The following is a 21,324-nucleotide window of genomic DNA, read 5'->3' on the forward strand; positions in this document are numbered from 1 at the left end:
CAGTTCCAAAGATTAGAACACGGTCATCTTGGGGAAGCCATTATTCAGCCCACCCTAAGCACAAACCTCCCTGGAGAGGTGCCAAGGTTCTTTTTCAAAGAGCTCAACTTGCAAGAGAATTGGCATTCTCCATGAGGCGGGCAGGAGCGGCTGGAGACTGCAGGCTTTGGAATCAGACACACGTGAAATCCAAAAAGGAAGACTCGAGCTGAAAAGAGCCGAGCTGAATGGCTTGCTCCCTGGGCGAGAGAGAGTCAGGTCACTCAAGCTCCAAGCTTGAGTCAGCGGCTCTCCCTGAGCGGACTGAATATGGGGCAGAAAGGAGAAAGTGCCACAATGAGGGCGAAACCCTAAGATCAGGTGACTGGCTCAAGAGTGGATTGTGACCTGTTTGCTGTTGGCCCTTGAGCTGGCTTATGTCACACGAGCACGAGGTGAGCTCTGGTCCACGAGGTCCAGGATGGGTTGCATGAGGCTTTAGTAGGCTCAGAGTCACATGGTGAGCAAATTCATGTCCAAGTGCTTCAGCTGGGTGAGATTTTTCTTTAACCCCTGTGTTCCGGCATGGCAGACTATGGTCACTCCGCCACCCTCGGCCTTCGGTTCCTTCTCAGTATAAAGGCTTGATCTTCCCCTTTGGAGAACTGTGGTGATGACTAGAAGTACTCGGGGCCTAGCAAGGGCCTGACACCTGGGAGATGCTCAGTCGGTTACAAACCACCATCATTGTTGCCAGGTTTGAATCCCAGATCCACCATCCTAGCTCATAGGTACCCAAGCTGTGTGACTTTGGCCAAGTGAAGGACCCTCTCTGTGTCTCAGTCTCCCATAGAGTCTCTTACAAAATGAAGATATTCGTTGCATATCGCAGAGAGCTGCTGTGGAATTTAAATACACTAATACGTGTAAGGAGCTTTGTAGAATGTCTGGCACGTAATATGTACTTGATAAGCATCAGCTATTCTTTTTGTATAACTGTTATTTCTTTCAAGTCAATCGGCAATTATTTTTTGAGTGCAGACTCTATGCCAGTGACTTGCTCTGATATTTCATGAATGGAGACAACATGTGTGAAAACCATGAGCTCTGAGTTTGCAAAAACCTACAGATTTTACTGAGACTCAGCTACACAGGGGGTGTTGCGTATTTCCTGACAGCCCTAAGCCTCAACGATGCCCTCCTTTTCAGACAGAGTCACTAAGGATTCCTGGGGAAATGAACGCCGTTCTGGCTGAGGTGTGGGAGAGGGCAAGGTACCAGTGGCTCCTTTCTGTGTGGCCCTGCCTCACCGGTCCTTCGCGGTGCATTTCCCATGCTCACATTAACGATGGGTGGGAGTATCCTTGTCTCCTCTTTGCAGACATAGAAGTTGAAACCTTAGAGAGGTAGAGCGACTTGTCCAAGGGCACCTATGTAGGGCTGAGATCCGACTTTTGTTGTCTGGAGTTCAAGTTTGCAACCACCTCCCCTGTCCTAACCCCAGCACACACACACACCAACTACTTGAGAAACGGCAGGTTGCTTAAGTGACCCCTCACAGCTTACTGGGTGGTGGCTCCCGCCTCCTTCCATAGAGACCAGGAGGGACGAGGGCACCGGCAGGGGATGACGGAGCCATGGCTGTCTTGCAGAAGCTTGGCCATCCACCAAAACCCCTGAGTGGGATAAATAGGCAAGTGACCAAAGCCATCCCATGCTGCTTAGACTTTCTCAAGGCTTCTAGTAGGTTTTCAAACTAAAAATCCATTGTCAAAGGTAAGTAGCTGTTCTGTATCTTTTTATGGGCTGGTCAGTCAGGTGCAGCCGCAAGAGGAGGCAAGGAGAGGCTCAGGGGACAGGAGCACACGGCGCCTCCCAAGGCCACGTGGGATAACACCAGGGGGTCAGGAGGCAGCAGACAGGAGTGGGGTGAACACTCAGGCTGGGGCCATCACTGGGGTTCCCGTGGGAAAGGCAGGCAGGGCGGAGGGAATGGTTTAGGATGGGAGAGTTTGGATAACACCCTCAGGCTTGGGCTCTAGCAGTGGTCCCTAGATGCCTGCTACCTGGCCCTGATGGTTAAGGCCGAGGGATGCTGCCTCCTGGGGTGCGTGGACCAAGTGGAGGAGGTCTGGCCCTGGGCTGGTTCGTTTGCATATCAAAGACTTGCTGGGCCCCTTGCCACCTCTAGGAATTGGCTAATCCAGGGAGAAACAGTCTCTCCCCAGCCAGAAAGGTTTCTTAAGATGTTACAACATCATAATACACCGAAAATAAAAAGTATATACAATACAGCAGCATGAAAGACTCAGTCCTATTCATAATCTGGAGCTGGCTGGAAGATGAGAAGTATGGAGAGTATGCCCAATATCACGCCTTCCCTGTCCTGCTTCTTTTTTTTTAGTGAGGAAGATTGGCCCTGAGCTAACATCTGTGCCAGTCTTCCTCTACTTTGTATGTGGGATGCCACCACAGCACGGCTTGATGAGTGGTGTACAGGTCTGCGCCCGGGATCCAAACCTGGGAACCCTGGGCTGCCAAATCAGAGCATGAGAATTTAACCACTGCACCACCGGGCCGGCCCCTTCTCTGTCCTGCTCTTGAACCCAGCATGTGTCAAGGGTGTATGCCCTCACTCTGCTTTGTGATGATCAGTTTGTCATTCTCCAGTACAGGGTGGAGGGCCCCAGAATGCAGGGTTCCTGTTCAAATGGTTGTATCTTCATCACCAAGCATGGGGCCCAGCCCAGAGGGCACTTGGAAGCTCTGTAGGGAGCTAGAATGGTATGGATGAGGCAAAGACAGTTTCGGTAGAAGGAAGCAACATGTCCCAACCCATCTCTTTGTCACTCGCCTCAGGAGGTGCTTGCTGGCCACTTGCATAAGTTCTTTGTACCCATCCACAACTCAGCCCTCACTACAGCTCCTGAGGAGGGTACCCCTGCTACCATCTTGATTTTACAGATGTGAGTCTAAGACCCAGACAGGCCAAGGAACTTGCCCAAATGCACACAGCTGAGAAACAGTGGTGGTCAAATACAGACCCCGTACTCTCCAAATCCAGAATCCCGAGTCCTAACCATTATGCAGTTCTGCTCCCTTTCCCCCTTTCTGCCAGCTACTGTCTCTCCCCATTTCTCCAGCCCAATCCTCTCGAGGCTGCCAGATAGCCAATGTTGGTGTGTCACGGCCTGGCCTCATTTCTCCTCTCCTCTAGGACTCTCAATGGCTCCCCATTGTCTAGCAGTGGAAATATAAACCTGAAACTTTAAGCCCTACTACACACGATTCTGGAGGGCACACACAGGGCTTTCAGGGTCCTCTGATTTGCAGAGAACCCGAAGCCAGTAGTTCCCAAAAGGTGGTTTGTGGACCTGCTGCCTCAGAATCCCCCAGGATGCTCCTTGAAGCTGCAAATCCTGAGACCCCACCCAGGGCTTGAGTGACTCATAATCCCAAGGAATAGAGACAGAGCGTCTGTGTTTCTAACGCATTTCCCAGATGACCCTGAGCACACTGAGCTTGAGAAGACCTCCCCAGTGGCCCTCCTGCCTGGCTGCCCGTCCCACCCAAGACCAAGCTCATCAGAGAGCCACGGGATGGGGCTCAGCCTCCCATAATCTTTTAAAAGCACCGGGTGACTCCAGTGTACAGCCAGCATGGGGAAGCTAAACTAGCGCCAACCAACGAGAAAAGACTCTAGAGCAAGAAAGTGAAAGACAGAAACGTGGTGTGTGGCCTTTGGCAGAGGCTAGGAGAGGGTAATGCTGTAAAAACTCACAAAGATTTGAATGGAAGAGGCAGAGCCGAGAAGGAGGAGCCGGGGAAGGGCGTGGGGGAGCGCTCTTTTCCGTAAGTCTAAAATTACTGCAAAGTAAAAAATGTCATGACGCACGCAGGCAGAGAGACGAGTGCACCCGGGTCTCCCTCAGCAATATATTTGATCATTTTCTACAGAGAGGCGAGGTTGTTGTCCCATGAAGATTTGAACATGTGAATTCCAAGAGCCAGGGTCACCAAGATTTCGAGGCGAAAAGAGCTCTCGAGAATTTAACATTTCCGAAACTGACTTTTTCAATTGTTATAATTCCAAAGTAGCCTTTTGGAAAGCTTCCTTTGAAAGCAACACACATACACATGTATACGTAAATATATGTGTTTGTGTGTATATATAGAGAGATATATAGATCCCTCCCCCACCCCCCCAAACTATCCGACGGGAACCAGTTCTCAAAGCTCCCAGCCAGAAGCCTGTTTGTTTACTCGTGTCCGTTTAGAAGGAATGTGGCTAATTGGGCTCTCCCTCGAGCAGGGTGGTGGGGAATGCATGGTCCTCAAAGTTGAGTGTCAGCTTGAGCAATTCCAGAGACACATTTTCCTAGGGCCCCCAGGGCTCCGTGCTCTGGGGTTGGTTGTTTATAGGAAATGGGCCGCCTGCCGACAACCAGCCTGGGCCCTGTGTTTACATTTCAAGTGAACAGAATTCAGCATTTTAGGCAAAGCACTACAGGTCCCAAAGCACCTTAGCCAGTGCCTGTGGGTGGCGACTCTCAGAGAGAGTGACCAGCAAAGGACAGGCTGGCTCCGGGGAGACCAGTGGCCCTAAGGCAGGTTCTGTGTAGCACGCGGCTGAAGACCAGTGGGTGTGGCCTCACCGACCATAGGTGAGTCTTCCTGTCTCCAGGATTTTGTTGGACAATCCAGCAGCCATCACTTAGCAAGCGCATGCTGTGTGCCAACGGGCCAAGCTCCTTCTGTCATCCCATCTCGTTTAAAACTGCCAGCCCTAGTTGGGGAGGACTGTGTGATCCCCAACTTCCAGCTGAGAAAACTGAGGCTCAATGAGATGAAGAGACCCGCCCAAGGTCACAAGCCTTGGACTGGGACTAACCCTGGAGCCAAAGCCTTGCCCACTCTACCTACTGCATCTCAACAGCGGATGTGGCCTTTATTGAGCACCTACTATGTGCTACATGCTTTACAGGCTCCAACGTCACATCAGTCTGTAAAGAACATGTGGTCCTTATGTCAGAGCAGAGAGGACTGAGCCCTGATTCTGACACAAAGTCAAGGGTACAGCCAGTAGATGAGAGCAAGGGTTCACATCCACACGGCATCCACGTGGAGACCTGAACCTCCTCAGGGATAGAGATCTTGCCTGTCCTGCTCACCATTATATTCCCCACTTCCTGGCCTTTCAAGGTGTTTAATAAGTACTGGTTGAATGCATGAACCTAGCGCCCTGTTAACCCCGGAGCCAGGGCCCCTGACCATCCCTTCAGATTTCTTCCTGCTGCCCCAGGAACAGAGTTCCCTCTACTGAAATATCTCAGAGAGACGCATTCACAGTAGCCACCTCCCAAAAGATGTTTGAGAAGAGGATAGATGATTGTCTGCCCCTTAGGGACACACGACTTGCCTCCCGAAGACTAGAGAAAGAACTAGAAGGTCTTTCATGGCCTCTTCCAATTTTATTATGATTACCATTACCGTCATTGTTATTATTTCCGCAGAAGTGCACAGGTGGAGTCATTACCCCTGAAACATCTGCTCACATCCTTTGGAGATGGATGGGAAGACACAACCCCAAGACCAAAACTGGTCAAGGCTGTTAGAAGTCAAGATAGTGGTTCCCCTGCGGGAGAGAGGCTAGAGACTGGACGAGACATGAGGGGGCTGCCTGTGTTCTGTCTCTTGATTGGGATATCGTTTACAGGGGTAGCTTCAGTTTGTGACACTTTATCAAACCATACAGTATGGCAGCACATTTCTATAGGTGTATTCTTAATAACAAGGATCACACAGAATGGTCATACTGACTGTGGTCGCTGTGTCAGAATCTTTGAATCCAGTTTACCGCTCACTAGCTGAGTGGCTTAAGGCAAGGCACTTAATCTCTCTGTGCCTCAATTTTTTTAGCTGAGAAATGGGTCTGCAGGGCCACTGAGCACCCAAACCCTTTGTACTTCATGTGGTAAGAACATCTAAGCCCATCATTGCAGCAGTGGATGGATGATGGGCACTTCTCTGATCAACCTTCTTTTACGGGAACAAAATATCAGTATGTCCTGAGCCCTAATTTTTTGCGTATTATAATTGTACCAACATTGGAAGTGTATCTTATACTACCGCAAGAAATGTGTTCCTTAGGGGGGAAAAATCGACATAACGTCACTTGCTAATTAAAAGCAAAATCAAAGAAAACAAAAAAATCCAGAGGTTTCAAATTGCCCACCAAATGAAGTTCCAAAGCCTTGGTATTCGCAGTCCTGCGGACCCGCTGGGGACCCCACCTCACCCTCCTCTCCTTCCTGCTGTTCCGGAGCCCCTACCTGCTGCTCCAGCCCACCTGACCCAGCTCCTGCGGGAAGTGGGCTGCATTCCCCACCTCCAGGCCTGTCCTTACAGATTGCCTGGGAAGAATGAACGGGAACACCCTACCCTCTCTCCTATTCCTGCCCCTCAAGCTATGGTGGTCAAATTTTACTCATCCTTCAAGGGCTATTTCAAGTGCCACCTCCTCCGCGAAGCCTCTCCTGATCCGTCCATTCCCAGCTGGGCCTCCTCTGCTCTCTCCTCCCTCCCCCCTCCACTCCTCCTTTCTCTCCTCCTTCTTTCCCCAAAAGGAACATGTGAGCATGTTATATGTTACTCTACCTGGTGAAAGGGTCTTTACAGTTGTGATTAAGTGAAAGCCTCGAGATGGGAGACTTTCCTGGATTATCAGGGTGGGCTCAGTGTAATCAGACTTATCTCGAGGGAAAGAGGAAGGCAGGAGGGTCAGAGTCAGAGAAGATGTGACAACTGAAACAGAGGTCAGAGTGATGTGGCCACCAGCCAAAGAACGCAGGCAACTTCTAGAAGTGAGAAAAGCAAAGAATGGGTTCTCTCCTGGAGCCTCCAGAGGAACCAGCCCTGCCGACACCTTGATTTTAGCTCCGTGAGCCCCATTTCGGACTGTGTCTTCCAACACAGTAAGATAACAGGTTTGTGTTGTTTTAAGCCACTAAGTTTATGGTAACTTGTTACAGCAGCAAGAGGAACCTAAGGTTGGTCTTGATGGGCTGGTCCAGAGTCTCTTCTTTTATGCCATGAGTTGGATTGTCTCTGGTGTCTAGGTGAATTAGACACCAGCACCTGGGCTGACCCTCCTCCGCATGCAGGATTGGGTGTTAGGTCACCCTCCGGTTGCAGTAGGTATGAAATGTTACTCTAGGGGCTGAAATTGCCCATGGAAGGCTCCCAGGACTGAACCAGGCCCTGGGGAAACCCAGCCCAAGTGTGAGGCCTTCTGGACCAGTCCTCCAAATGTGGACCTTACCTGGAGGGATACCAACATGGCGGAAGGGATGGTCACGGCCTGGGTCAGTGCCTCTCTGCTGAGTAGTGCTGGGCAAGGTGACTGAACCTCTCTGAACCTCAATTCCCTCATCCGTAAAACAGAGCTAATAGGAATACTTACCTGCCGTGTTGTTGTAAGTCTCAAGGGAAGGAATGTGTGTGAGAGCACGCCCCCAGCGCTCCTTATATCGGGCACACACATTAACGGGAACTGTCCTCATGGACTCACCCCGCCTTCCCCCGGTAAAACCCCTGGAATGGCCGAAATCAACTTTAAAGCCCTGTAAAGGGGTCCGCCTGGAATGATTCCGCTGCTTCTCTTTCAGGTGAAGTCTATTACAGGAGCAAATACCTGAGAAGCGATACCTACAACGCCAACATCGAGGCCAACAGGATCGTGGTGTCAGAGTTTGGAACGATGGCCTATCCGGACCCCTGCAAAAACATATTTTCCAAGTAAATGTCCATTTTGAATCTGGTCGTGCTTTTCAATATCCTTAATGATCAAAACAACCAACATTCGCATCTCTGCTCATTCTCTTTCGGGTGGATGAAAACCTGCCCATGGTTGCCTGGGCTCATATACGCTATGCAGTTCTTGACCACTGACAGCAAGAGAGGCAAAACGCATCTGACAGATGAGTGGTTATTCTCCCACATGACCGGTGGGAGAGCAATCTGGAATTATCTATCTAAATTACCAGTATACGTCCTCTCAGTCTAGAGGGACACTTGCTTGTGTTTGAAATGACAAATGCACGAGGTTATTCAAGGCTGCGTTATTTGTTACAGTGAGGAAAATAACCCAGATGTTCATCATCAGAGGAGTGGTTAGATAAATAACAGTAAGACTATACAAGAAAATATCAGGCAGAAGCCAAAAGGAATGAGGATGCTCTCTATGTATTGAATGGAAAGATTTCCAAGATACATTGTTAAGTGGAAAAAGCATATAGTATGCTATATGTTGTCTACAAAAGCAGGAGGAAGTCTAGATTTATTTTTGCTTGTATGTGCATAAGGAAATTCACTGGATACATAAGGGAGGTGGGAAATTGAGAAGTGGGGGAAAAGAATAAGGGAAGATTTTTAGCTGTATATATTTTAAATGATCTGGGTTTATGATGCATGTGAATGTATTACATATTGGGCAATTAAATTAAATTGTTGGCCAGGGGATCAGGTCTGCCATCGGTATCTCTTATAACACTCTTTAGACGTAGAAGAGTCATGAAATGTTCGGGGTGGACTGGCCCAGAAATGAAAGAGTGCTTCTGCTCTTCCAAAACTGACATCATCTCTCCAGTTCCAGTATCCACTGCTGGGGCTGCCACACAGCAAGCATCCAACTCACATTTGCAGATGGGGGAGGAGCCAGTAAGAGGGGGGGAGGGGGCGGGAATGAATTTAAAACGGGGACCTGGGAGGCATATTGGTAGGCATATAGGCTGTTGCACTATTTGCCAGTAGGGGGAGCACTAACCAACACGTGGATCCAGAATTTTTCTTTCTTCCTGCTTTGAGTTCGCCTTGTAGTCGAATTAATTTTGAGTTCCTAAGTCATAATTTGTATGCTTTCCTTTTTTAAAAAACTAATTTCCTGGACAAATTTGAGGCAACCAGTATGGACTCACTTTCCTGCCAAAAGGGGGGTTTTGCTAGTCTGTGGGGGCCATTATGGGTACATGTATGATTTCTGTAGAGCTTCTTAAGATATTTCAGAACAACCCACCAGCTCTTGCTGCTTCTGGTGCAGGAGACCTTTGGATTTTTGAGATCCCAGGAGGGCTCCACTGGCGGCTGTGTTGTCCCAGCTGACTCACTTCTTAGCTGATTCAACATGATAGGATCTTTGGGCAACTTGATATCTGAGTCATCAGGATTCCATCAAATGACCTGTTGGGACCCAGTGCTTTTTCTCCCTTAGTTGAAGTAGAGTGTTGTAAATAGTAGGAAAACCAAAGTCATCTCGAGCAGAACTTTCCAGCTGGGTGGACACAGCCATTGACCCCGTTGCTTTGCTGTCCTCCCCAGAGCTTTCTCCTACCTGTCCCACACCATCCCCGATTTCACAGACAACTGCCTGATTAACATCATGAAGTGTGGAGAAGACTTCTATGCGACCACCGAGACCAATTACATCAGGAAAATCAACCCACAGACTCTGGAAACCCTGGAGAAGGTATCAATGAATTGACAACCGGTATCACTTCCTGGTTCATGAAAAGATCCCCTGGGCGAGGCCAGGTGGCCCGCAGGAACTTACAGGAGGAGCCCCTCCTCTGATGCCCTTGGATCTTAAGCTTCCTCAGCACAGCAGTTAGCACTGTGGGCAGGGACAGCATCGTTTCATCATTGTGTCTGAATTCACTCCTAGGGCTCCCATAACAAAGTACCACAAACAGCGTGGCTTAAAATAACAGAAGTGTCTTCTCTCACAGTTCTGGAGGCTGGAAGTCTGAAATCAAGATGTCAGCAGGGCCCTGCTCCCTCTGAAGCCTCTAGGGGAGGATCCTTCCTTGCTTCTCCCAGCTTCTGGTGGTTTCCAGCAATCTTTGGTGTTCCTGGCTTGTAGATGCATCACTCTAGTCTTTTATAAAGATGTAAATCATTGGATTAAGGCCCACCCTAATCCAGCATGACTTCATCTTAACTTGATAACGTCTATACAGACCCTCTTTCCAAATAAGGTGACATTCACAGTTCCTAGGAGTTAGGACTTCAACGTTATCTTTCTTTTTGGAAGACATAATTCAGCTGATAACAGGGTCTGTAGTGCTTGGCCTTGAGTGGGAGCTCCATGGGAGTGTGGATGAATGAATGTGCTGGAACACCCAGGACTCACTCCCAGCAGCCTTACCTTGTATTGACCTGAAGAGGGAGGCATTAGGCAGAGAGCAAGGGTACAAAAATAAATGCCCACGTAGATGCCTTTCCTGGGCAGGATCAAGTCAACACTTTCGTGAAAATCAATAGACCTGCTTTTAGTTTTCTCCGGCCGGCTGTTCGAAGCCTCGATGTCTCCGTAATACATCTTACCCATCTGTTAAAGGCAGTGCTTTTCTTAGCTGTCAAATTGTGTCCAGCTCCTTTTAAGCAAGGTGGCGTGGGTCCAATTGATGTATGCTTTCCACAACGCTACAGAGAGGAAACACTCAGAGAGAATGGAGAATTGCCTGACTTTTGGCCGGAGGCTGTGCTACTCTGGGGGAGGAGGGGCGAACAGTCAGTTCCCCGGCTACCCCATTGTTCTACGGTTGTGGCCTGTTCCTAGTGGGGGTCATTATTGAGCTTGTTAATCCAGTGTCTTTGACCAAATGTTTTTGTAACCTCTCCATTCCCAGAATAATCCTATGAGAGAGTCCTGGAGATTTATGCCTCTGTGGAATGCAAAAGGAGAGAATTTAAATGACTTAACCAGAATGACACAGAGCAGTAGCCAAGATTAGCTCTAAGGCTGCCTCTCTGCCCTAGTGGTTGCTCAGAGCTCTCTGCAGTGAGGCATCCCATCTCTGTGCCTGCTGAGGACCCCAGCAGGGCCAGGGGCAGGATCAGAACAACTGCCAGGGAGAACACACGCAGCTTGTCAACCCTCCTGCAACTGATTTGCTCTAGGAGCCCCCCGTGAGGTTCTATCAGGTCGCAAGAGCAAATGTCCTCTTTAAAGGTGAAGTATGCCTTATTTTCAGATCAGGAGATGCGCCAAAATAGCCATCATCTCTCTGAACCTAGAATCAGTCAGCTTTTCATGGGATTTCATTCTCTCCCATTTTTAAAACCAGGTGACTGTCGTATTTTGCAGGTTGATTATCGCAAGTATGTGGCTGTAAATGTGGCAACGTCACATCCTCATTATGATGCAGCTGGAAATGTTCTCAACATGGGCACATCCATCGTAGACAAGGGGAAGACAAAATATGTGATCTTTAAGATCCCTGCCACAGTACCAGGTCGGTCATTCTGGGATATAGTGAAGCACAGATTCGAAGGGTGGCTCCTTCTGAAGAGTTCTGATTTTAGTTGACGACGCAAGACTGAATCTGACACTTTCCCTCCTAGATGACTCAGATGACCATGAACTCACTTCTCTCCTTTAGGAGAAAAGAAGAGCTATGAGGCTTCCTCCTAGAAGAAGTGAATTCCTTTACTATTCTCACCTCTTTTTCTTTAGGCTCCAGCTCATTAATTCATTAATTTACCCATCATTCATCCATCATCTGTCCATCATTCCTTCATCATCCATCTACCTGTCTGTCCATCCATCCATCTATTCATCCATCCATCCATTCATCCATTTATCCTATTTTAACCTTTTCTTTAGGCTCCAGTTCATTACTTTATGCATCATCCACCCATCTTCCCACCCACCCATTCATCCATCCATTTATCCATCATCCACCCACCCACCCACCCTTCCTTCCTCCCTTCCATCCATACATCCAGTCATTTTTTCAGTCTTCTGACAAACTTTTGTATGTCAGGGCTGTGCCTCCCACTTTCGTCCCAGCACCTGAAGCCAGGCTCCCGGCTTGTTCAGGGAGCTCAGCCCTGCTGGGTTATCCTGCAGATCTCCACCCTGTTCTCTGGGCCTTCTGGACCTTCTCCATTTAGGGCTGGGATCCTGGAGGGAAGCCCAGGCCAATTGTAATTGCACGTTCCTGAGGGGGAGGAGGGTGGGGCTCCCAGCCCTTATTTGTCCAGGACCCTCCTGGGAACCGCACCCAGGAGACCAGGCCTCTGAGGGCAGCTGGAGACAGTGCAGAACCACAAAGGTGCTTGGCCTGACCTTCTGGTTTAGGAAAACTGGTTTCCATCTGTGATCTCTGCTGGCTCCCCCACCCCTCCCCACCCCCGAGTCCTGTCAAGCTTCCTGAGCAAATTCCCAGGCTCTGCTGACAGATGGGAGTCCCTGAGGTCAGAAGGTACAATGATTATTCTTGTTAAATGGAACTCCCGTTAATTAAGCCAATGAAGGGATGTGGGGTCTAGCTTGGAATCCTAGAGCATCAGACCTGGGGATGGTCCAAGCATTCGAGTTTGCCACCTCCTATTGCAGAGGACGACTATAAGGCCCAGGGGAATCAGGTGACATGCCCACAGTCACGCAGCTTACAGGGCGGCCACCAGCTTCATGCAAGCAGCTCCCCTCTGAGCACCTGCTCCATGTGGATGGCTTCCCTGGAATTCACACCCGTCTCCTGCCTCCAGGGCCAGGGTGCTTTTCGTTTCAATTGCTTTGTGTTCCATTTGTTTGGGGAAGAAAAGAGCTAACCCATAACCCCACAGCAGCCCTCCCACCAGCCAGCTGTTTACAATGTGCACAGGTGGCCACAAGAAAGGTGGGGACGCTTGCAGATAACTCATTATAAACCAGCCCCGGGCCTGGGTGGGGAGACCATTTGGCCAGTGGGTGACTCACCCTTGCAGAGGAAGAAGACTGAACGTATACTGAGCACCTCTGGTGTCTGGGCGCCGGGCGAGGTGCTGGACTACTCGGTGGTTTCATTCTGTTCCCTCCCTTCCCTCTGTGTGTCGGAATCCCTAATAACAGAGGAGGTAGCCAGGCTAAGCGGGCTGTGTCTTCTTCCCTTAGCCTTGTGCCTTTGGCCATAACGATAGACCATTCCGTCAACCCTCAGTTTCCCATCTGTGAAATGGGAATCACACAGCCTACCTTGGCTGTCACAAGATACGAAAAAGTCCCTCAACGTAGCAGATACTTAGTCTCATTGCCAGACGTTTCAGAATGGGCAATGCCAAGAGAAATTCGCGGAAACCCTATGAAATAATTTGACCTTATTGGTTCTCAGCCAAATATCAAAGCTTAAGCCGGGGAAGCTGGCCCAACACCTGGGAGCTTGATAGAAATGCAGAACGTCAGGTCCCAGCCATGCCTACTGAGTCAAACTCCACATTCTTTTTTTTTTTGAGGAAGATTAGCCCTGAGCTAACATCTGCTGCCAATCCTCCTCTTTTTTTGCTGAGGAAGACCGACCCTGAGCTAACATCCATGCCCATCTTCCTCTACTTTATATGTGGGATGCCTACCACAACATGGCATGCCAAGCGGTGCTGTGTCCGCACCCAGGATCCGAACCGGCAAACCCCGGGCCTCCAAAGCAGAACGTGCACACCTAACCCCTGCGCCACCGGGCTGGTCCCTGAGTCAAACTCCACATTCTGACGTGATCCCCAGATGATCCGTGTGCACATTTAAGTTGGTAAACATTTGTTGTAAAGGACCCGAGACTAAATACTTGAGACTTTGCAGACCCCACGGTGTCTGTCGCAACTGCTCAACTCTGTCGTTATGGCTCAGAAGCACAAGCAGTATGGACCGGGCGTAAAGGAGGGTCCTGTGTCTCAGATAACCTTCATTACAAAAGCAGGTGGATGCTGGGGTAGCCCCGGGGCTGTAGTTGTAGACACCTGGCCCAGAGGTCCAGTGGTTCAGGTGTTTCAGGTTGTAGAACCAGGTGTCCCCAGGGGGTGGGCCTGGGTGGGAAGGGCTCCGAGCCTCTGCCCCTGTGTCAGCCGGGCAGCAACCCTGTCACCGGTTGACTTGTTGGCTCTTATTCCAAGGTTCTTCTTAGGCCTAGGTCAGTCTGAGTGGCCCAGCTGCGGGTGACGGTGGCATTGTCGCCGGGGCAGCTAGGTCCTGCTGTTCCTGAGGCTTGCTTTTCTCTAGAGGACAGGAAGAAGGGGAAGAGCCCCTTGAAGCACACGGAGGTGTTCTGCTCCATCCCCTCCCGCTCCCTCCTCTCCCCGAGCTATTACCACAGCTTCGGATTCACCGAGAACTACATCATTTTTCTGGAGCAGCCTTTCAAGTTGGATATCCTCAAGATGGCGACTGCATACATCCGGGGAGTGACCTGGGCTTCCTGCCTGGCTTTCCATAGGGAGGACAAGGTAAGGACCTCCAGCCCTGCTGGGCTGGCAGACCCTGCAACACGAGGACAGCCAGAGAGAGGCGTCCCCAGAAGCAGACTCTGAGATGGAGGTCGGCTTGTAGGAGATTTCTTACAGAGGGAGAGAGTGAGCTACCGTGCAGTCTCCCGGGAGGCATCAGCCAACCTTCCAGAGAGTTCTGAAGCTGCGGTGGTTCTTCAGAGTGGTCCTGAGTTAGGGCAAAGGGGCCAGGCCTTGATGCCCCCAAGTCAATAAGTCAATAGAGCAGAATGTCCTTGGACGGGAGTGTGACCTTGGGCAAGGCGGCTCTCATCAGTCGGGCAGTCTCCACTGGCCCAGCAGCAAAGCCCAGTCCTCACGGGTATCTGGGCTCCTCCAACCTCCCCTGTCCATTGACGTGGTCCTTACAGCCTCCCTGCCACCACTGTGTACTGTCGGGGGGGAAGAGGTGTCATAGATTATTTAGACAAGATAGTGGTAGAGCGTTCCTCCAGAAGGTACAACAGATACATCTTCCATTCAGGCACATGAGCGCTCAAAGTATGTATGTGTGCATGCATGTGTGTGTGTGTGCGTGTATGTACGTAGACCCGTATAGACGTGTGTGCGTGTGTGTATATGTGTGTATGAATATATGTATGCATGCCTATTATATATGTATTTATTTACTTGCTGTTGTTACTTGTGAAAGATCTCAAGTAGTTCTCAGTGTCATCTATTCAAATACTACAAAGTACAGAAAGCAACACCTCAAGTCCCCTTCCCTCCTCCCCGTCCCCAACACTTGCCGCTCCAGAGGGAGCCATCGCTGTCCCCCCTGCTCCTCTTCCTAAGGATCATGTACATCTTGTTTTTCCCCCAGTAATTTTATTGAGATCATAATGGTTTATACCATTGTGTCATTTCGGGTGTAGATTATCATTTATCAATTTCTGAATAGACTTCATCGTGCTCACCACCAGTCATCTATTTTTCGTCCGTGACCATACATGCGTGCCCCCTTGCCCCTTTCGCCCACCCCCCAACCCCCTTCCCCTCTGGTAACCACTAATCTGTTCTTTTTATCCTTATATTTGTTATCTTCCACATGTGAATGACATCGTGCAGTATTTGTCTTTCTCCGTCTGGCTTATTTTGCTTAACATCATACCCTCAAGCTCCATCCACGTTGTTGCAAATAGGATGATTGTGTCTTTTTTTCTGCCTCAGTAGTATTCCATTGTATATTTATGCCACATCTTCTTTATCCGTTCATCCGTAGAAGGGCATCTAGGTGGCTTCCACATCTTGGCTATTGTGAACAACGCTGCAGTGAACATAAGGGTGCATGTATCTCTTTGGAGCATTGATTTCAAGTCCTTTAAGTACATATGCAAATATGTGTCCCCTTTGTGGTTGGCCACCTCTTTAAGGCCTATTCCCTCTTCTCAGGGAGGAGAGTGAAGTGTTTGAGGGATGGAAGGGGTTAGGTGAGGTCCCTCCTCTGCTCAGAACCTTCTAGTGATTTCCCCTCTTTCACAGAATAAGATCCAAAGGGTCCACTCACCTGCCTAAGTCCCCACATGCCCTCGTCCCACCACTGACTCCCTGCTCACTCAGCCTCCTCGTGCACATCCTGCGCCTCCTGAATCTCAAACCAGCCAAACACATTCCTGCCTCAGGGCCTTTGCATTTTGTGTCCCCTCTGCCTGGAATGTTCTTCCCCAGATGGCTTCCTCCCTCAATTAGTCTAGGTCTCAGCTCAACACCCCTGATGCCGAGGCCTTCCTTGATGAACTTCCCTATAACAGAACCCCAGGCTCTCTCCACCCTCTGTGCTGCTTGTTTTCCTCAGTAGTGCTCATCGTCCTTGACACATTATACATTTGATCATTGACTGCTGGCTTTCCCTGCACCGGAACATAACCCCCATGAAAGCAGGAGCTTGGTTTTATTTTCTCTTTCCAGTTCCCGACAAAGTGTCTGACGTGTCGTAGGCCCTCTATAAACATTTGTGGAGTGAATGAGTGGGGCCAGGGGCCGGCAGGAAAGCCAGCTGAAGTTGGGTTTGCTCTGCAGCCATTTCCCAGACACGGCTGAGGAACGTCCCATGCGCAGGGGTTTCTGGGCCCTTCCAGGCTTCAATGTGTGGCCCCCGGGGATTCCCTGGCCTCGGAGAGTCCCACAGTGACAAGAGTTCGTGCCCCTGGGGCGGGACAGAGAGCCTGGGGAAGAGCTTTGGAATTCACTTGGAAGAGAACTTTCTGAAAAGTGCCTGTGGCTGACGCAGGGATTGGGGTCATGAGAAAGAAAAGGCCTAAAGAAAGAGAGAGGCAAATAAGCCGGGAGGAATTGGCAAAAGAACAGCCTGGAGTAGTCCCTTCCTCCCTCCCTTTCAGGAGGGTGGTTAGGCCAGAGCTGCCGAAAGAAAGAAAACACCACCCCCTTTTGGATTAGGCAATGGGGCTGCAGATGTGGCTAATTACCACCCGGAGTGATGCCACCTCGTGACCCCCAGACGTGCGTGCAGAGGCCTAATGCGTGCAGAGGCCTAATGCGCTGGTACCCACGGAGGCTCAGTAACTAGCACCGGGCACTGCAGCCCTCCAGGGCAGGGGGTGTTGCCATGACAACCACATCCAGGCGGAGCTCTGCAATGGTGGAGGTTGGAGAGAGGACCCAGAAGGGCAGACGTGGTTTGGCAGTTGTAGGGGCTCCCACGGTGGATGGAGCCCAGGAGGCCCAGAAGGCTGGCACCTGGCAGGTTCTCCCCAACTCAGCCACTGCCAGGGAGCGGGCCCAGCTGGAGTCACAGTCAAGTGAGGGGGGTAGGGGGACGGTGCACTCTGGCGGGGGGGGGGGGGGCCTGTCCTGCTAGAGAGGCAGAGGCCCCAGCAGCAAAGCTTCCCTCCGCTCCATCTGAAAGAGATGCCACAATGACAGCTGCCATGACTCAGCGCTTCTGAGGCTGGCCCTCTGGAGGTGGGACACACAGGTTCAGAATGGGGAAGGGGCGCTCCAGGGTCACGAGCTAGGGCATGGTGGGGCTGCCTTGTCCTGACCCCAATGCCACAGTGCCAGGCCAGCAGAGGGAGAGCTGACTGCTGGCTGTGCATCTTCTTCCAGACCTACATTCACATCGTTGACCAAAGGACCAGGAAGCCCATGCCAACCAAGTTTTACACGGACCCCATGGTGGTCTTCCATCACGTCAATGCCTACGAAGAGGACGGCTGCCTCCTGTTTGATGTCGTCGCCTACGAGGACAGCAATCTGTACCAGCTCTTCTACTTGGCGAACCTGAACCAGGACTTCGAGGAGCACTCCAGGCTCACCTCCGTACCTGTCCTCAGGAGGTTCGCTGTGCCCCTGCACGCGGCCCAGGTAACGCAGGAAAGAGGCGGGCTTCTGTCCCAGGGCCCCGTGAGCCCACCTGTCAAAGAAGCGACGCCCTGGTTTGATTGACACAGAAATCCAGAATGAGCTGTCCTTAAAGGAAGACAGAAACGTTTTCCATCGTTTTGGAACATATTCAGAGTAGAAACTTTAGAAAACACAGATTAAGTAAAAAGGAAAAAACATCCCCATAAACCCATTGTGGCTATATTTGTATTGCCTCCTAAAGCCCTGTCTCCATATAGACAGATAGACAGATATAGATCTGTAGGGAGATATATATGTACACATATATATTAATATATATTACATATTGATAACGCTATTAAAAATTATGTACAGTATGATTTCCTTCTCTAAAATTAATATATATTAGTTCTAAAATAATATATATATTAATTCTAAAATAATATATATTTAGAATATATGTATATATTAATTTTGTACATATAATAATTATGTACATATATATTACTTTAAAATATTTAAATAGTATTTAAGATATGTTATTTTTAAAATAAAACATTAATATATAATATAATATATAATATAATATATAACATATAATATATTTAGAATAGATATGTAAGTACATATTAATGTACATATAATAATGCACATATGTATTATTTTAGAATTAATATATACTATTTTAGAATTAATATATATTAATTTTAGAGAAGGGAATCATGCTGTACCTAATTTTTAACAGGCTTATTGAGATGTAATTCACATACCATACAGTTTACCCATTTTCATTCGTTTAAGTATGTAACTCAATGGCTTTTATTATATTCACAGTTGTACAACCATCACAACAATCAATTTTAAAACGTTTTTGTTACCCCCCAAAAACATCCCGTACCCCTTAACTATCACCCCCATCCTTCCGTTGCCCCAGCCCCAGGCAGCCCCTGGTCTCCCTTATGTCTTGAGGGTTTGCGTCTTCTGGGCGCGTCGCCTACGTGGAACCACGCGCTGTGCGGCCGGTCGTGTCTGGCCTCTCCCACTGAGCTCGCTGTCGGCGAGGCTCACCTGTGTCGTAGCCCGTGTCAGAACTTCACTCCTCTGGGCGGAATAGGGCCGTACTGTTTTGTGTACTGCTTTTTTTCCCCCGTTTGTGCATCTAAACATCTCTCCATGATATTAATGGTTCTTCTACAGCATCACTTTAAATGTTTGCCTGACAGTCGCTGGCAGAGATTCAGCGCCATTTGCTGACCGACCCCCCTGCTGTTGAATAGCCTGTTCTTGCACTAAAAATGACCACGGGGCCAGACATTGTCCTCAATTAGGGTGACGCTGCCAAGGCTCTGGGCTTGGTTTCGAAGGCTACAGAGGCTTCTGGCTCCAGAACTCACTGACTTCATGACTTGATTAATTTAAATGAAACCAAATTCAATTCTATGCCGTTCTGATGGCTCCTATTTACTAAATGAACTCTATGTGCCAGGCACTTTGCTAAGCGTTTTATTTTCCTTACCTCATTTAGTGATCATAACAACCTGTGGGAGAGGTCCTCATTTTACAGATGAAGAAACTGAGGCTCAGAGAGGTTAGGAAATGTGCCCAAGGTCACACAGCCCAGAGTGACAGAGCCAAGATTGTTGCCTGCACCCGCAGTCTCTAAACCCATACCTGTGGGTATAACTCTGCTGTTCTCCCCAGCAGCCCAACTTCTGGAAAGAGCCCAGATGGGTCACACTGACCCCTCTTGGGGCTCTGCAGGCCTGGGGAATGGAGCACACCCCTACGGAAGGCCCATGCTCCTTAATGCAGGGTCCAGGCGTGCTGCCCACCAGTGAGCGGGGCCTGCGTTTAAACCTGGGCTTCTCTGACTCCGGGGTCAGAGTTCTTTCCCATCTCTGCAGCATTTCCCATCCATAGTCATTTGTCCGTCTTTGTCATGATTTTTACCATGTTTCCTGTCACCTCTGTTTAACATTTACGAGTCACATTTTCATTTACATCAACCCCCTCTTGGCTTAACTCATTTGGGAGGAAACATATCACCACCCAATGGCGAGCCGGCTTGACTGGCTGCAGAGAGAGACGAGCAGGAGCGTGAAGCGGTGAGGATGAAGCAGAAGTCTTAAGCTCTAGACGGACACTGTCACTTGCCAAGACCTGACCTCTTTGTTGAAAGGAGCCTTTCCAAAGTATTAGATGTTGAGGACATAGTGGCGTCTCAGTGAGACTCTTCCCTTGACCCAGGCGAGAAGATGGGAAGAGAAAAAGGAATGAACATCCTCCCCAGGTGATTCAGGGCTATTGAATGAGTGGCCGTGTCCCACAAGATCATCACATGGGCCGCTGGCTCTGCGCTCCTGACTCTGGGAAATACCACAGTAAGGTCCCTTGAACTGTGACTCCTGGTTCCAGGCAGCAATGGGAGGGTCACAAAGCCTGGCCCCCGCCTCTCGCCCACCTCAGCCGGGGATGATGCTCAGAGAGGAAACACTCCGTGCCGCTGTCCACACACTGTGGGATCTTTAACCTTGTATCACGCTTGAGAAGTGATTTGCTTCCTTGGAGCCCAGCTAAGAAGTTTAGCACATATATTTTAAAAGGCGCCATGTGGTCACTCCGCTGCTTTGAAACTAGCAAAGAAGACGAGCCCTGGGAAGGGTAGCTCTGGCCACGCTTTTTAATTGCTATTTATCGTCCCCTAAAAATGTCTTCTTGCTTCACTTTCAAGTTGCCCCGCCTGTGTATTAAAATAGGGAAGTCGGGCGGGCAGACGTGGCCTCTACGTTCAGATCTGGCGGCTCCAATTTTGTCCTATCCAAAGGCGTGTTAGGGGAGGATTGTGGGAGAGGTCGCCCCTTCTCATAATGCCTTTCGGTCTGGGGCCTTTGCTCATCCGGGTCCCCCCTGCCTGCAGCCCTGTCCTCTTCCCATCAGACTCCATTCGGGTCCTGGGGCTCTGAGATCAGGCCCAGACCAGCAAAGGCAGAACCTCAGGGGGCGGGGCCCAGGGGTGGGCTTGGCCTCAGAGCCCCCAGGGGATTCTAATTCACAGCCAGGGAGCAAACTCCGGTTCACCCTTCAGGTCTCAGCGTCCTGACTCCCCTCAGATGAGTTTGTACACTCTCCTGGCACCTGCAGCTCTTTGCTCCATGTTTGTCTCAGCTATAATGAACTTGGTCAGCGGCCCCTTCGTGTTAAAGCTCTGAGAGGGCCGGACTCTTTGTCACGGGGGTCTGGCACTGGGTGGGTTCTCATTAAGCTCTAAAATATTTTCGATGAATGAATGAGCGAAAAATGCCAAGCGAGGTCTCTAAAAGGGCACTGGGTCTTCCTTTTGCATCTGGAACATTTCCCCAAGCGGAAAGTGCTTTCCACATGGAACGGGCAACGGTGGAGTATATGCAAAAGTCTGGAACTTCCCAGCTGCCCCAGATTCTCTTGCGTTTGGGCCAGCTGAGGGGGAAGGAGGGGGGCGTGCCTGTTTGGGTAGGATGGCTCCTGGGTTGTCTAAGGCAGGGCTGGGCTGGGAGGGGCGTGGGCGTGTGCAGACAGTCCCTGCCGCGCCCTGCCCTCTGCCTACAGGGCTCTGTGCACCGCCTCCTGGTGGGTTCATGAGCGCTTGACTGCCATCCCCACAGCCATCCAGGCGGGCGGCATCTTGACCCGGGACGGGTGGCTTCAGCCCCCATCTCAGTAGATCTGGGTTTTTTTCTTGTCCAAATTCAGAAATGAAGATCCGATAACAAG

The 21,324-nt window shown here is 49.9% G+C and overlaps 1 protein-coding gene across 1 annotated transcript in view; it reads left to right on the forward strand.

The window, feature by feature from the left end:
* BCO1 (beta-carotene oxygenase 1) overlaps positions 1-21,324 on the forward strand; it is a 36,150-nt gene that overhangs the window by 4,850 nt on the left and 9,976 nt on the right. The window contains exons 3-7 of the mRNA XM_046683432.1: positions 7,647-7,776; positions 9,355-9,502; positions 11,123-11,270; positions 14,009-14,232; positions 17,338-17,595. Of these exons, the coding sequence (XP_046539388.1) occupies positions 7,647-7,776; positions 9,355-9,502; positions 11,123-11,270; positions 14,009-14,232; positions 17,338-17,595 (908 nt within the window). The remainder of the gene's footprint in view (positions 1-7,646; positions 7,777-9,354; positions 9,503-11,122; positions 11,271-14,008; positions 14,233-17,337; positions 17,596-21,324) is intronic.

The sequence above is a fragment of the Equus quagga genome, chromosome 13, assembly GCF_021613505.1.
Source record: "Equus quagga isolate Etosha38 chromosome 13, UCLA_HA_Equagga_1.0, whole genome shotgun sequence".
Taxonomy (NCBI): Eukaryota; Metazoa; Chordata; class Mammalia; order Perissodactyla; family Equidae; genus Equus; species Equus quagga.